The sequence below is a fragment of the Brassica oleracea genome, unplaced genomic scaffold, assembly GCF_000695525.1.
Source record: "Brassica oleracea var. oleracea cultivar TO1000 unplaced genomic scaffold, BOL UnpScaffold00859, whole genome shotgun sequence".
Taxonomy (NCBI): Eukaryota; Viridiplantae; Streptophyta; class Magnoliopsida; order Brassicales; family Brassicaceae; genus Brassica; species Brassica oleracea.
Genome location: NW_013617484.1, coordinates 20,713 through 31,414, shown reverse-complemented (window position 1 = coordinate 31,414; position 10,702 = coordinate 20,713). Strand labels below are relative to the sequence as shown.

Below are 10,702 nucleotides of genomic sequence, written 5' to 3'. Positions count from 1 at the left end.
CTCTTATAGAGAAAATAGAAAGCTTTGTTTGTCAAGTTGGAATCTCCAATTCTATGCTTTCAAATCCAATTTCGATTTCACCTTCTCAACTACACTTTATAAACTGCCCCAAATCCAGTTTCTCCAAGTTTATTCTCGATTGAAAATTGACTTGTGGCATCTTGTAACGTAGTGAAATCAAATCTCATAGAATCTGTGCTAATGTCTTCATTCGTATGTCAGGAAAAAAAAACTCTAGGTTAACAAGAAGTCATGTATGTATGAAAAAAAAAGTTACAGCAGATATGAAAAAAACAGAGACAGCAAGGCAGAACAGAGTGAAAAAAAAAAAAAAAAAAAAAAAACAAAACGGAGGAAACAGAGCACAAGAATAATATCCTCTATTCTTAACTTACCTTCAAGGTTTCGTTCTTCTTTATATCTCCTCCTCATATTTTCCTCTTCATAGACCTTACGAAAATGACTAAGAATATGATAAATAAGACACCAACAGCAGCTAAAACAACCGCAAAGATCAAACCTTTTGGTACACCTCTTTTTCTATCCCTTGAGAAAGAAAAAAAATCAGAATGGTTTCATCTGTTACATAAAATGATTAAATTCGTCTTTACTGTAACAAACTCTCATCTCCTCATTTGGTATACTACAACACATGCTCAACAGTCTGATTTTAAATGCTAGAGCTCAAATTCAAAACAAGTGACATACCTTGTGCGACACTTCTCGCCTCATTCCCCGGGGTAGCAGGCATGAGCTTGGCTCATTAGTGGTGTCCACTGGATCATAGATTATCCATGGAGTATTATAAGCCACCATACAGGTAGGAGAACACATAACTACCCATTTCATATCACAACAGCTCGAAATATTTGCAATACCCTGTGACAAACAATACGAGCAATCATGTTCCGATATATCCGCCGTGCACTGGACCATACCGTACAAACGATGTCCCACTCGTTTCTCCCACACCAAAGTTCTTCATTCTCCTACTAGTCACGGATGCTTTGCCTTTAAGCCCTTCTAGTAAACCCCTTAATGGTTTCTCCCAACCGTCGCGATCTCCAGGGAAGTTTTCTTGTCCCGGATGATCTCCCAACCGTCGCGATCTCCAGGGAAGTTTTTCTTGTCCCAGCGTAAGGGGTGTTAACCGTGAAGTCACCTGTGACGTTTGAGCAAATTTGTTTTAATGGCACCGGTTGTGACTGAACGGTGTGGCATTGGAACTTGTGATATATTCTTAAAATATAGAGTTGCAAGTTCATGAGAACTCACTGATGCAAGTGCGATAGAGTTTAGATACTAGTAGCTCAGGTAACTCTGTAAACAATGGAAAATCGAAAGAATGTTTATAGCTTTGAGTATGATTTCGAATTACAATCTCATGACGAAAGTAATCCTAGATCATCGATCTCATGGCGATCGCGAAGTACAGACTCATGGCGTCAGATACAAACAACATCAAAGCATAGAAAGCAAGTAGAAGAGTACTCTACTCTTTATACTAAACAAACAGTATAATATTTGTGTAACTGCAAACCCTCTAATATAAAAAGAGGCTTTCATTCCAATCTTCACTTCCTTTATTCTTCATTCTGATTCCTTCCTCTCCTCAACCCTCTTATTCTTCCAGTAGTATGTGTTATGGTATCTATCAATACCCCTCCCATCGAAACCGAACTTGCCCTCAAGCTGGAAAGAAGGAAAACACTCCACAAACTCCCGAGACAACATCCAAGAATCTTCCATCTGAGATTTTCCACTCCAAGAAACGAGCAACTCTGTTTCACCATGCTTATTAAAACGCTTAGCCAACACATCCGCAGGCTCCAGAGGCGCATCAATAGGATCCAAACAGACAGGTGGTAACGCATGCACCACAACCGAACTACCCAATACTTTCTTCAACTGTGAATTGTAGACCCCTCCGGTAACAGAAACTTATATGCTGCCTTGCCAATCTTATCAACCACTCGATAAGGACCATAGAATTTAGCCGCCAGTTTCTGACAAAACCTCCGCACCACAGTCTGCTGGCGGTACAGACATAACTACAGATAAACCATATCACCAATCTCCAAGTTCACGTCTCGACGCTTCTGATCCGCTTGATTCTTCATAATCTGTTGGGGCCGTAACAAATTTTGCTTCAACTGCTCCAACATCCTGTCTTACAACCTCAACGACTCCTCTAACTCAAAGTTACTCGTAGACCCCTACTCAAAACGAATCAGCCCTGGAGGCGCCCTCCCATAAACCACCTGAAAAGGTGTAGTTTGAAGAGACTTGTGGAACGTGGTGTTATACCAAAACTCAGCTCAACACAAGAAGGAAGACCACGTGCGAGGATGAGAAGAAGCATAACAGCGCAAGTAAGTCTCCAAACAACGGTCAAGTACTTCCGTTTGACCGTCAGTTTGAGGATGGAAAGCGGTGCTATACTTTAAATCCGTACCAGCCAAGCGAAAAGCTTCTTTCCAGAACGAGCTCAAAAACAACATGTCACGATCCGAAACAATACTCCGAGGAAAACCATGAAGTTTAACAATCTCCGAAAAAAACCTCTGAGCCAAATCCAAAGCCGTGAAAGGGTGCTTTAACCCAATGAAGTGGGCGTACTTACTCAGCCTGATTAGGAATGGGCAAGGGTTGAAGCAGCCCCGCTGGTGAAAGCGTAGAATGTTTGTGAGTCTGACACACCGAACATTCAGCAACATAACGCTGAACCATCTTCTTAATGCCCTCCCAATGAAAAGATAGTTGAATGCGTTGCAATGTCTTTACCACCCCGGAGTGACCACCAGCTTTACCATCGTGACATTCACGCAAAATAAGGGGAAGAAACTTAGAATCCTTGGGAATTACCAATCGTTTCTTCCTCCACAGCTTCCCATCACTCACAGTCAACTTCGCAGAAATCAACTCGCCCTGCCTCATCTGAGTAATTTTTTTCTGTATCTCCACATCTTCCGCAATCTCCGAAAACATATCCTCCCACTGAAGCACCGTTGGCACTGTCAAATGCAATAACAAACCAGCCATAGATATGCTTCGAGATAATCCATTTGCTGCTTTGTTCTCGCATCCCGACTTGTAAAAAATCTCAAAATCAAACCCCAATAGGCGTGTTAACCAGCGTTGATAATCCATGTTAACTTCTTTCTGCTCCACTAGATACTTAATGCTCCTCTGATCAGTGTGAACATGAAACTTTCGACCAAGTAGATAGTGTTTCCACTTCTGAATTGCCACCACCGCCATCAACTCTCTCTCATAAGCCGGTTTCAGCTGCTCTCGTGGTGTTAAAGCGTGACTAAAGAAAGCAATAGGGTTGCCTGCTTGCATCAGAACGGCTCCCAAACCAAAACCCGACGCGTCAGATTCAATGACAAATAGCTTGTCAAAGTCTGGGAGAGCCAGCACCGGTGCATTGATCAATGCAGACTTCAACTTTCAAATGCTAACATCGCCTCTTCAGACCACTCGAACTGGTCCTTATTCAGCAATGAGGTTAAAGGCTTAGCAATCAACCCATAATGCTTCACAAAGTGCCTATAATAACCCGTTAAGCCAAGGAATCCTCTCAACTGATTCACAGACTTCTGAACTGGCCAGTCACGCATTGCAGCTGTCTTCTCCCCATCAGTAGCCACTCCTTTATTGGAGATGACATGACCCAAGTAATCGACATGTGCCACTCCAAATGAGCATTTCTTAGCGCTGGCAAACAGCTTATGATCACGCAACGCCTCCAACACCAACTTCAAATGCAACAGGTGTTGATCCATATTGGCACTACAGACCAATATGTCATCAAAGAACACCAGCACAAAGTCTCTAAGAAACGGTTTAAAAACCTTATTCATCAGGCTTTGAAAATTCGCCGGCGCGTTGGTTAATCCGAAAGGCATAACCAAAAATCAATAATGCCCTTCAAACGTCCTGAAGGCAGTCTTCTTGATATCTTCTTCTCGCATTCTTATCTGATGGTGACCAGAGCGCAAATCCAGTTTAGAAAAGACAGAAGCCCTGTGCAACTCGTCTAGTAATTGGTCGATAACTGGAATTGGATATTTGTTGGGAACTGTGGCTCTGTTGAGAGCTCTATAGTCCACACAAAATCGGAATGTACCATCCTTCTTCTTTACTAACAGCACCGGGCTCGAGAAAGGGCTCTCACTTGGACGAATAATTCCAAATCGTAACATCTCAGTCACCATCTCCTCCATTATCAACTTACGAGCGTGAGGGTACGGGTAAGGCAAAACAGACACTGCAGACACTCCTGGCACCAATATGATAGCATGTTCTGTTCCCCTTAGTGGCGGTAGTGACGTAGGGACGGAAAAAACATCAGTGAATTGCTGCAACAAAGCAGGAACCAAGTTAGGAACCCCAGCTACGCGAGAAGAACCCTCAGTAGATGCCAACACTACGATCTCCTCCGGTTTACTCTCAATCAAAACAGAGGGAATTGACTGTTACGACGAATTATTGGTATGCAAACTACAATCACCCAGTAGCTTAACCCTCATGCCTTGATAAACAAAGGAAAACTCCTGATGCCGCCAATCCACTTCACATCTTCACATCTTCCCAACGTCTCCAACCACTGCACTCCCAAGATAACATCCACAGATCCCAACTCCAATGTAATGAAGTCAGTAACAAAATCCGTAGACTGAAGCTGAAATGTTACTGCTTTACATACTCCCAGTGCGTTCACTTGCACCCCATTACCCAACAACACTTCCAACTTCTTATCCACCGAAACCTTCAAATGCAACCTACTGACCACTGCTGGTGAGATAAAGTTATGTGATGCTCCACTATCAATCATCACAATAACCTTTCTCTGATTAATAAGGCCTCGTAACTTCGTTGTCTTAGGTGACTCCAGTCCCACAAAAGAGTTGAACGAAAGAGTCATAAGCTGTTGATCTCCACCCAAAATAATCTCTTCCAACTCGTAATCAGGTTGTTCTAACACCTCCATTTCACATCCGTTAATGACTGTTAACACGCGCATCTTCTTATTAGGACAATCATGGGTTCGTGACCAAGGAGCTTTACACGTGAAACACATTTTGTCTCTCCTCAAGGCGTCCAATTCTGCATCAGTGTAATGCTGACGAGCCTTCTGTAACGCCCTTTGCGGAGGTACATTCTCCTTCAACACGCATGCATCACTTTGCAGCTTCTCATTACTTCTGCCAAACGAACCTCCACCATAACTTCGTCTTCCACTTTGTTTCTTAGTACTCAAACGTTCCTCCAAACCCTTAGCATCACCAACCACCTTACAAAAGGCGCTTGTCTCCATTCGTAACACGGCAGCAATGTAATTAGAAAGCCCCTGAGGATCCTTCATCCTAATCACCTCCTTCATCTCCAATGATAAGCCATTATAGAAAATGCGCTCCAAATGGCGATATTCCAACCCAAGAACCTGCGCAGACAACTCCTCAAACTCAAAAACGTACTCAGCCACTGTCCCTGTTTGCTTGATAGCAAACAACCGTGTAGCTGGTTCGTCATCAATAGATTCCAAAAAAGCACCAACATCCTGTTGATAAAATCCTTCCAATTTTGGAAACCACCACGACGCATCACCCACGCGTACCACTTCTTCAAAGCTCCCTGTAAGCATAAAGGAACGAGATCCAGTTTTGCTTCATCGCCATACCTCCCCAAGGTATAGAAGTATTCAATATCAACAATCCACTCGGCGACCTTCGATCCATCACAGAAAGGCATCTCGATCTTCTTCAACATACTCGCATGACTCTCCAAATTCAACTCCTCCGCTCGATACCCCAAGGAAACGCTACGATTTTGTTCCCCCAAATTAAGAGCGCTGTACCTGAGAAGGATTCGACGAACCAGAAAACTGATCTACCTCTTGGACCGGCATCTTCCCCAACGATTTCAACATCGCTTGAACCGATGAGCTCAGATTTGTCATCGCTGACTCCATCGAAGTCATCATCCCTTCCATCGTCGTCACCGTCGAGTTCGTCACAGCCTGAGATTCGTTTAATCGGCAAACGCTCTCATCAGAAACTTCACCTGACCTCTCAGTGACGAATTCACCTCCTCCAGATCCTCCTCGTAGATCGATTGCATTGGAGAACTGCTCGTCGACATCAGGACTTCGTATTCAAACTTTTCACCTTACAAATGATAGAGTTTAGATACTAGTAGCTCAGGTAACTCTGTAAACAATGGATAATCGAAAGAGTGTTTATAGCTTTGAGTATGATTTCGATTTACAATCTCATGACGAAAGTAATCCTAGATCATCGATCTCATGGCGATCGCGAAGTACAGACTCATGGCGTCTGATACAAACAACATCAAAGCATAGAAAGCAAGTAGAAGAGTACTCTACTCTTTATACTAAACAAATGGTATAATATTTGTGTAACTGCAAACCCTCTAATCTTTTATTCCAATCTTCACTTCCTTTATTCTTCATTCTGATTCCTTCTTCTCCTCAACCCTCTTATTCTTCCTCTAGTACGTGTTATGGTATCTATCAAAGTGTCATGATCTATGATGTAGAAAGGTCACCGCTACAGACTTGTAATGTAGTTTTAAAATATAGATTTGCAAGTTTTTTGTTGTATTTCTTCTCCTTCATGGGACATCTGATCTGAAAATCAGTGACATAATCTCACCAGACTCGAGGTTTCCCTGTTTCATTGGCCACCTTGAAAACTCAAAGCTGTCTCAAGTGTTCCATAACCACCTCTTTCCCATCGTTTTGAACCGGAGCCAAGTTTGTTACTATGCTGTTTGCATATATTATGGTTAAGAGTATGAAGTTATTCTTATATTTGAACTAAATGATTTACCATAATTAGCAATCGCACAGATTCCATGAGATTTGATTTCAAGATACCACAAATCAATTTTCAATCGAGAATAAACTTGGAGAAGGTGGATTTGGGGCAGTTTATAAAGTGTATTTGAGAAGGTGAAATTGAAATTGGATTTGCAAGCATAGAATTGGAGACTCCAACTTGACAAACAAAGCTTTATCTTTTCTCTGTAGGAGACAAAGAAGGAGCCGATGGACAGCGTTAACAAAACATTTGTTCTCTTCCTTGTTAACTGCGACGGTTTTTTTTCATCTGTTTCCTTTTTTTTTGTTTTTGATTTTATTTCCTTTTTTCATTAATCTTACATGGCATAATGATTGGTGCTAAGAGTTGAGGTGAATTAGAGAGTTCACCAAAGGGGTGAACCGACGTTTTGTTCAATACTCTTTGTATTTTCTTTTAGGCGGTGTTTTTAAAACCAGACCGGAAGCTGAACCGGATAATTTTTGGTCACTGTTCAATATGGTTTGATCGGGTCAAACCTGGTTTAATAGTTTGGTTTAATATACTTCTAGTGAATAAATTTAAAAGTGATGTTAGTAAATATGATACACAATATAAATAAATTTAAAACATAAAATATTATAAATTTAACCTAGTTTTATATTTACATAGATCGTTTATAGATTTTTGTTAGTTTTAATATTTTTATCAATTTAATAATTCTGAGATCCAATCCAGCTACGTGACAGGTTCTTGGTCGAACCGATTATCAGACCCAACCCGACTATGCAATCGGTTCATGGTCAAACCTGGTTCAACCATCCGGTCGGTCCGGTTTTAAAAACACAGTTTTAGGGATGTGGACCATGGGGTCTTAAGCATATAGCTGTGAATGTTATTATCCTTAATCATATTTAATAAAAATGCTATATCCTTTTACTTCCCTGAAATATTACCATAAAATTTTAAACAGTCAATTATTACAGGATCACTTTAATGAAATTACAAACGAACAATATTTATAAAGCTACATTACAAAGGTTGCATACTTGCATCGGCTATAAGATTGTGTTTTAGGTTGTTTCTTATTGAATTATATGTTTAGTTTAGAAAGTTAGAAGACGTTTTTAACATAGATTGGCTTGAAATGGCTTAACGAGCGGAACCAGCGAGCCGCTAAGGTGCATCGACATGACTTCATTGGTCGAACCAACGAGCTTCCCATCCACAAAGATGGCTGGGACCGGTGTGGAACACCCGAGCCTCATCAGGGCTTTCTCTATCTCTCGACAATCAGGGTCCTTGTCTATCTCATGGACGGTCGGGTGAACCCCGAGGTCTTGGAAGAGGACCTGGACCGCATAGGACATGCAACACGAGCTCTTGCTGAATATAACCACTCCTTTCTCCGAAGACATTCTCACAACTTTGTCCATGGTGTTTTAAAGGTAGTCTCAATCAATCTGTGGCTTGTTTCTTGGAGAAGAAGAAACAAAATTCTTTCTCTTTTGTAGATTGAAAGATACTTAAAACCAAAAGCCCATGGAATAAACCTAGTTTTTGGGCGAAGAAAAGAGTTTTTATTGTTGTATATATATCCTACAGTATTAAGCTCAGTGTTGCCTGAGACTTGAGTTTCTTGAATCATAGGCTATTTATAACAAAACAAAGGTTCCCCAAAAAGAATGTTGAGACCAAAAAGAGATCACAGAAGATCGCCCATAAGGTTCCCCAAGTACATCAAAGTGACTTTATTGTGAACCAAATCAAAATCTTGTTTCTTTTTTTTATTTGGTATTAGTAAGGAGGGACCAACAAAAGTTGCACATAATCAAAATTCACCTACCCTTTTTTCCTCCTAGATACCAAGATGAGCATTTCGATTGAACCCATATGCTTCTTTGTTGCAGATATGCTAAAGAATATGGCACATGTGTTATATATTTATTTGCAAGTTCTTTTATGCCAGAGAATTAGAATTTTATATTTATGTGGACCAAATTTTTCTTTTCTTTATCTAAGAATATTATTTTTGTTTCAAGAATCATGCTCAGATGAAGGGTGTGAGATAGCGCAAGGTGGTGGCGAATAACCGAAGAGATATGCTTATCGGATCGGATCGTGTCAACAATAACAACCCAATTCTTGAACATGTTACTGTACAACAAGATATATTGTTTTCTTTGGGAGATTCTCTCAATCACACTTCGCTAGTGGTCGTGAAGGAATAAAAATACATATGGGTTTCTCTTGCTTGCCAATTCTTTTTCAGCAATTTGCCAAGATTCTTAACCCAAATTTGAATCAAATGCAAAACTAACCTATAAGCCTTGTAAAATTACAGTCAGTCATTTGTGACCAAACAAAAAAACATTTGTGACCAAACAAAAAAACATAAGTCAATTTTACGAATATAGCCTTAGTAGGTCGTCTGAGATGCTGGAAGTCGTCTGGTGTAGTTAATCTTAAAAATACTTTTAAAATTTTTAAAAAATATTTTGACAAATGAAAAATTAAAATCATGTAATTATAAATAGTTTTAAGTAATGTAAATTAAGATATAATAAAATTGAATAGTTTTCAGCATAGATGAGTGAAAGTAGTTAATCATGATATTCTTTGGTTTTATGGTTTGACAACATATGCTGTAGTATTGTATGTATTCTTAGGGATAGATTTTGGAAAGCTTGAATATTTTTTTGAAAAATTAAATTTTTACCTATAAGTGTTTATTTTTGTGTATAGTAAACACTTTTGAAGTTTAATTTGATTTTATGAAGTGTTTAGTTAGTTAATTAAGTTTAGGGGTTATGTTTAGGGTCTAGACGACTAACTTGTAAGTCGTCTGGTGAATAATTTAAACGAGATGACTTACATGTAAGTCGTCCAAATATTCCTGCATAAATTTTTTTTTAAAATTATTTTTCCGCTTAAATAATCAAGTAAGTCATCTAGGAATTCTTCTATTTTAGTTTCCAGCTAAAAATATTTTAGTTTCCCCCTAAAAATATTAAAGTCTTCTGGGTGACTTACAAGTAAGTCGTCTAGGAAGTCGTCTGAATCAAAAATATTTAACCTAATTAGATTTTTTGTCTCCCTATATAAAGAAAACTTTACATATTCTCTCTCCTTCTCTCAAATGGCTGCAACAAAAATGTAATGTTCATCATTCTAAAACTCTTCAACCTCTCTCTAATCTCATTAAACTTATAAACACTAAGCTTTATATCAATTTCTTATTTTTGTCTCATGTCTTTCTCACTAATTTATCTTATTTTTGCAGGTTTTTCATCACATGGTTCTCATCTTCCACTCATTTAAAGGTAGATCCATCAATTTTAGATATGTATTTTTGTGTGTTCTATAAAAGTAGATTTATCTAATCTTCCACTCATTTTCTCTGTTTTTAAGCCATATGAACGTTTTTGGATATGCATGTTTTTCATATCTGAATTTGGATATGCAGGTTTTTCAAATTAGGAAGACGTCTGGGACGACTTACCTGTTAGTCGTCTAAAATATAATGCGCTAGACGACTTCCAGCGTCTGGAAGACTTCCTAGAAGTCGTCTGGACTTCCAGGAAGTCGTCTGACGGAGTCTTCTCCCATGTCTCTCCCTTTCATAACATATCTGATCGTTTTGGTAAGTTTTTATGTTTGATTTTTCTTCATTTGGTAACTTTCTGTTGTATAAAGTTCTTACTTTTTTCTCAAACTAAAACTCTCCAAACTCACTCTAATCTCTTTGACTTGAAAACACCAAACTTATATGATTTTTTCAGTTTTGGCTCATGTCTTTCTCACTAATCTATCTTTTTTTTTTTGCAGATTTTTAATCATATGGTTCTCATCTTCCACTCATTTAAAGGTAGATC

General features: G+C 39.2%; 2 protein-coding genes and 1 long non-coding RNA gene across 3 annotated transcripts; 1 reads left to right on the top strand and 2 right to left on the bottom strand.

Annotated features, from left to right (window-relative positions):
• Window positions 1-3,920: 3,920 nt before the first annotated feature.
• Window positions 3,921-6,147, bottom strand: LOC106320248. The gene is made up of 4 exons (XM_013758617.1): window positions 6,075-6,147; window positions 5,864-6,025; window positions 4,538-5,640; window positions 3,921-4,478 (listed from the first exon to the last, which is right to left on the bottom strand). The coding sequence occupies exons 1-4, from the start codon at window positions 6,145-6,147 to the stop codon at window positions 3,921-3,923; spliced, it is 1,896 nt and encodes a 631-aa protein (XP_013614071.1).
• A 324-nt stretch (window positions 6,148-6,471) lies between these two features.
• LOC106320254 lies at window positions 6,472-7,265 on the top strand. Its single transcript, XR_001265729.1, has 2 exons — window positions 6,472-6,781; window positions 6,867-7,265. It is a non-coding gene; the product is annotated as an uncharacterized LOC106320254 (long non-coding RNA).
• A 532-nt stretch (window positions 7,266-7,797) lies between these two features.
• On the bottom strand, window positions 7,798-8,470 carry LOC106320251 (monothiol glutaredoxin-S9-like). The gene has a single exon (XM_013758619.1). The coding sequence runs from the start codon at window positions 8,261-8,263 to the stop codon at window positions 7,955-7,957; it is 309 nt and encodes a 102-aa protein (XP_013614073.1). The 5' UTR covers window positions 8,264-8,470; the 3' UTR covers window positions 7,798-7,954.
• Window positions 8,471-10,702: the final 2,232 nt, after the last annotated feature.

What these genes read in the sequence shown, in the direction of transcription:
- LOC106320248 (XM_013758617.1), bottom strand. Translation starts at nt 6,147, where the DNA reads ATGTCGACGAGCAGTTCTCCAATGCAATCGATCTACGAGGAGGATCTG. An exon ending in GGTGAATTCGTCACTGAGAG is followed by an intron (nt 6,026 to 6,074) that starts GTCAGGTGAAGT and finishes AACGAATCTCAG; the next exon opens with GCTGTGACGAACTCGACGGT. An exon ending in GTTTTCCTTTGTTTATCAAG is followed by an intron (nt 4,479 to 4,537) that starts GCATGAGGGTTA and finishes TCGTCGTAACAG; the next exon opens with TCAATTCCCTCTGTTTTGAT.
- LOC106320251 (XM_013758619.1), bottom strand. Translation starts at nt 8,263, where the DNA reads ATGGACAAAGTTGTGAGAATGTCTTCGGAGAAAGGAGTGGTTATATTC.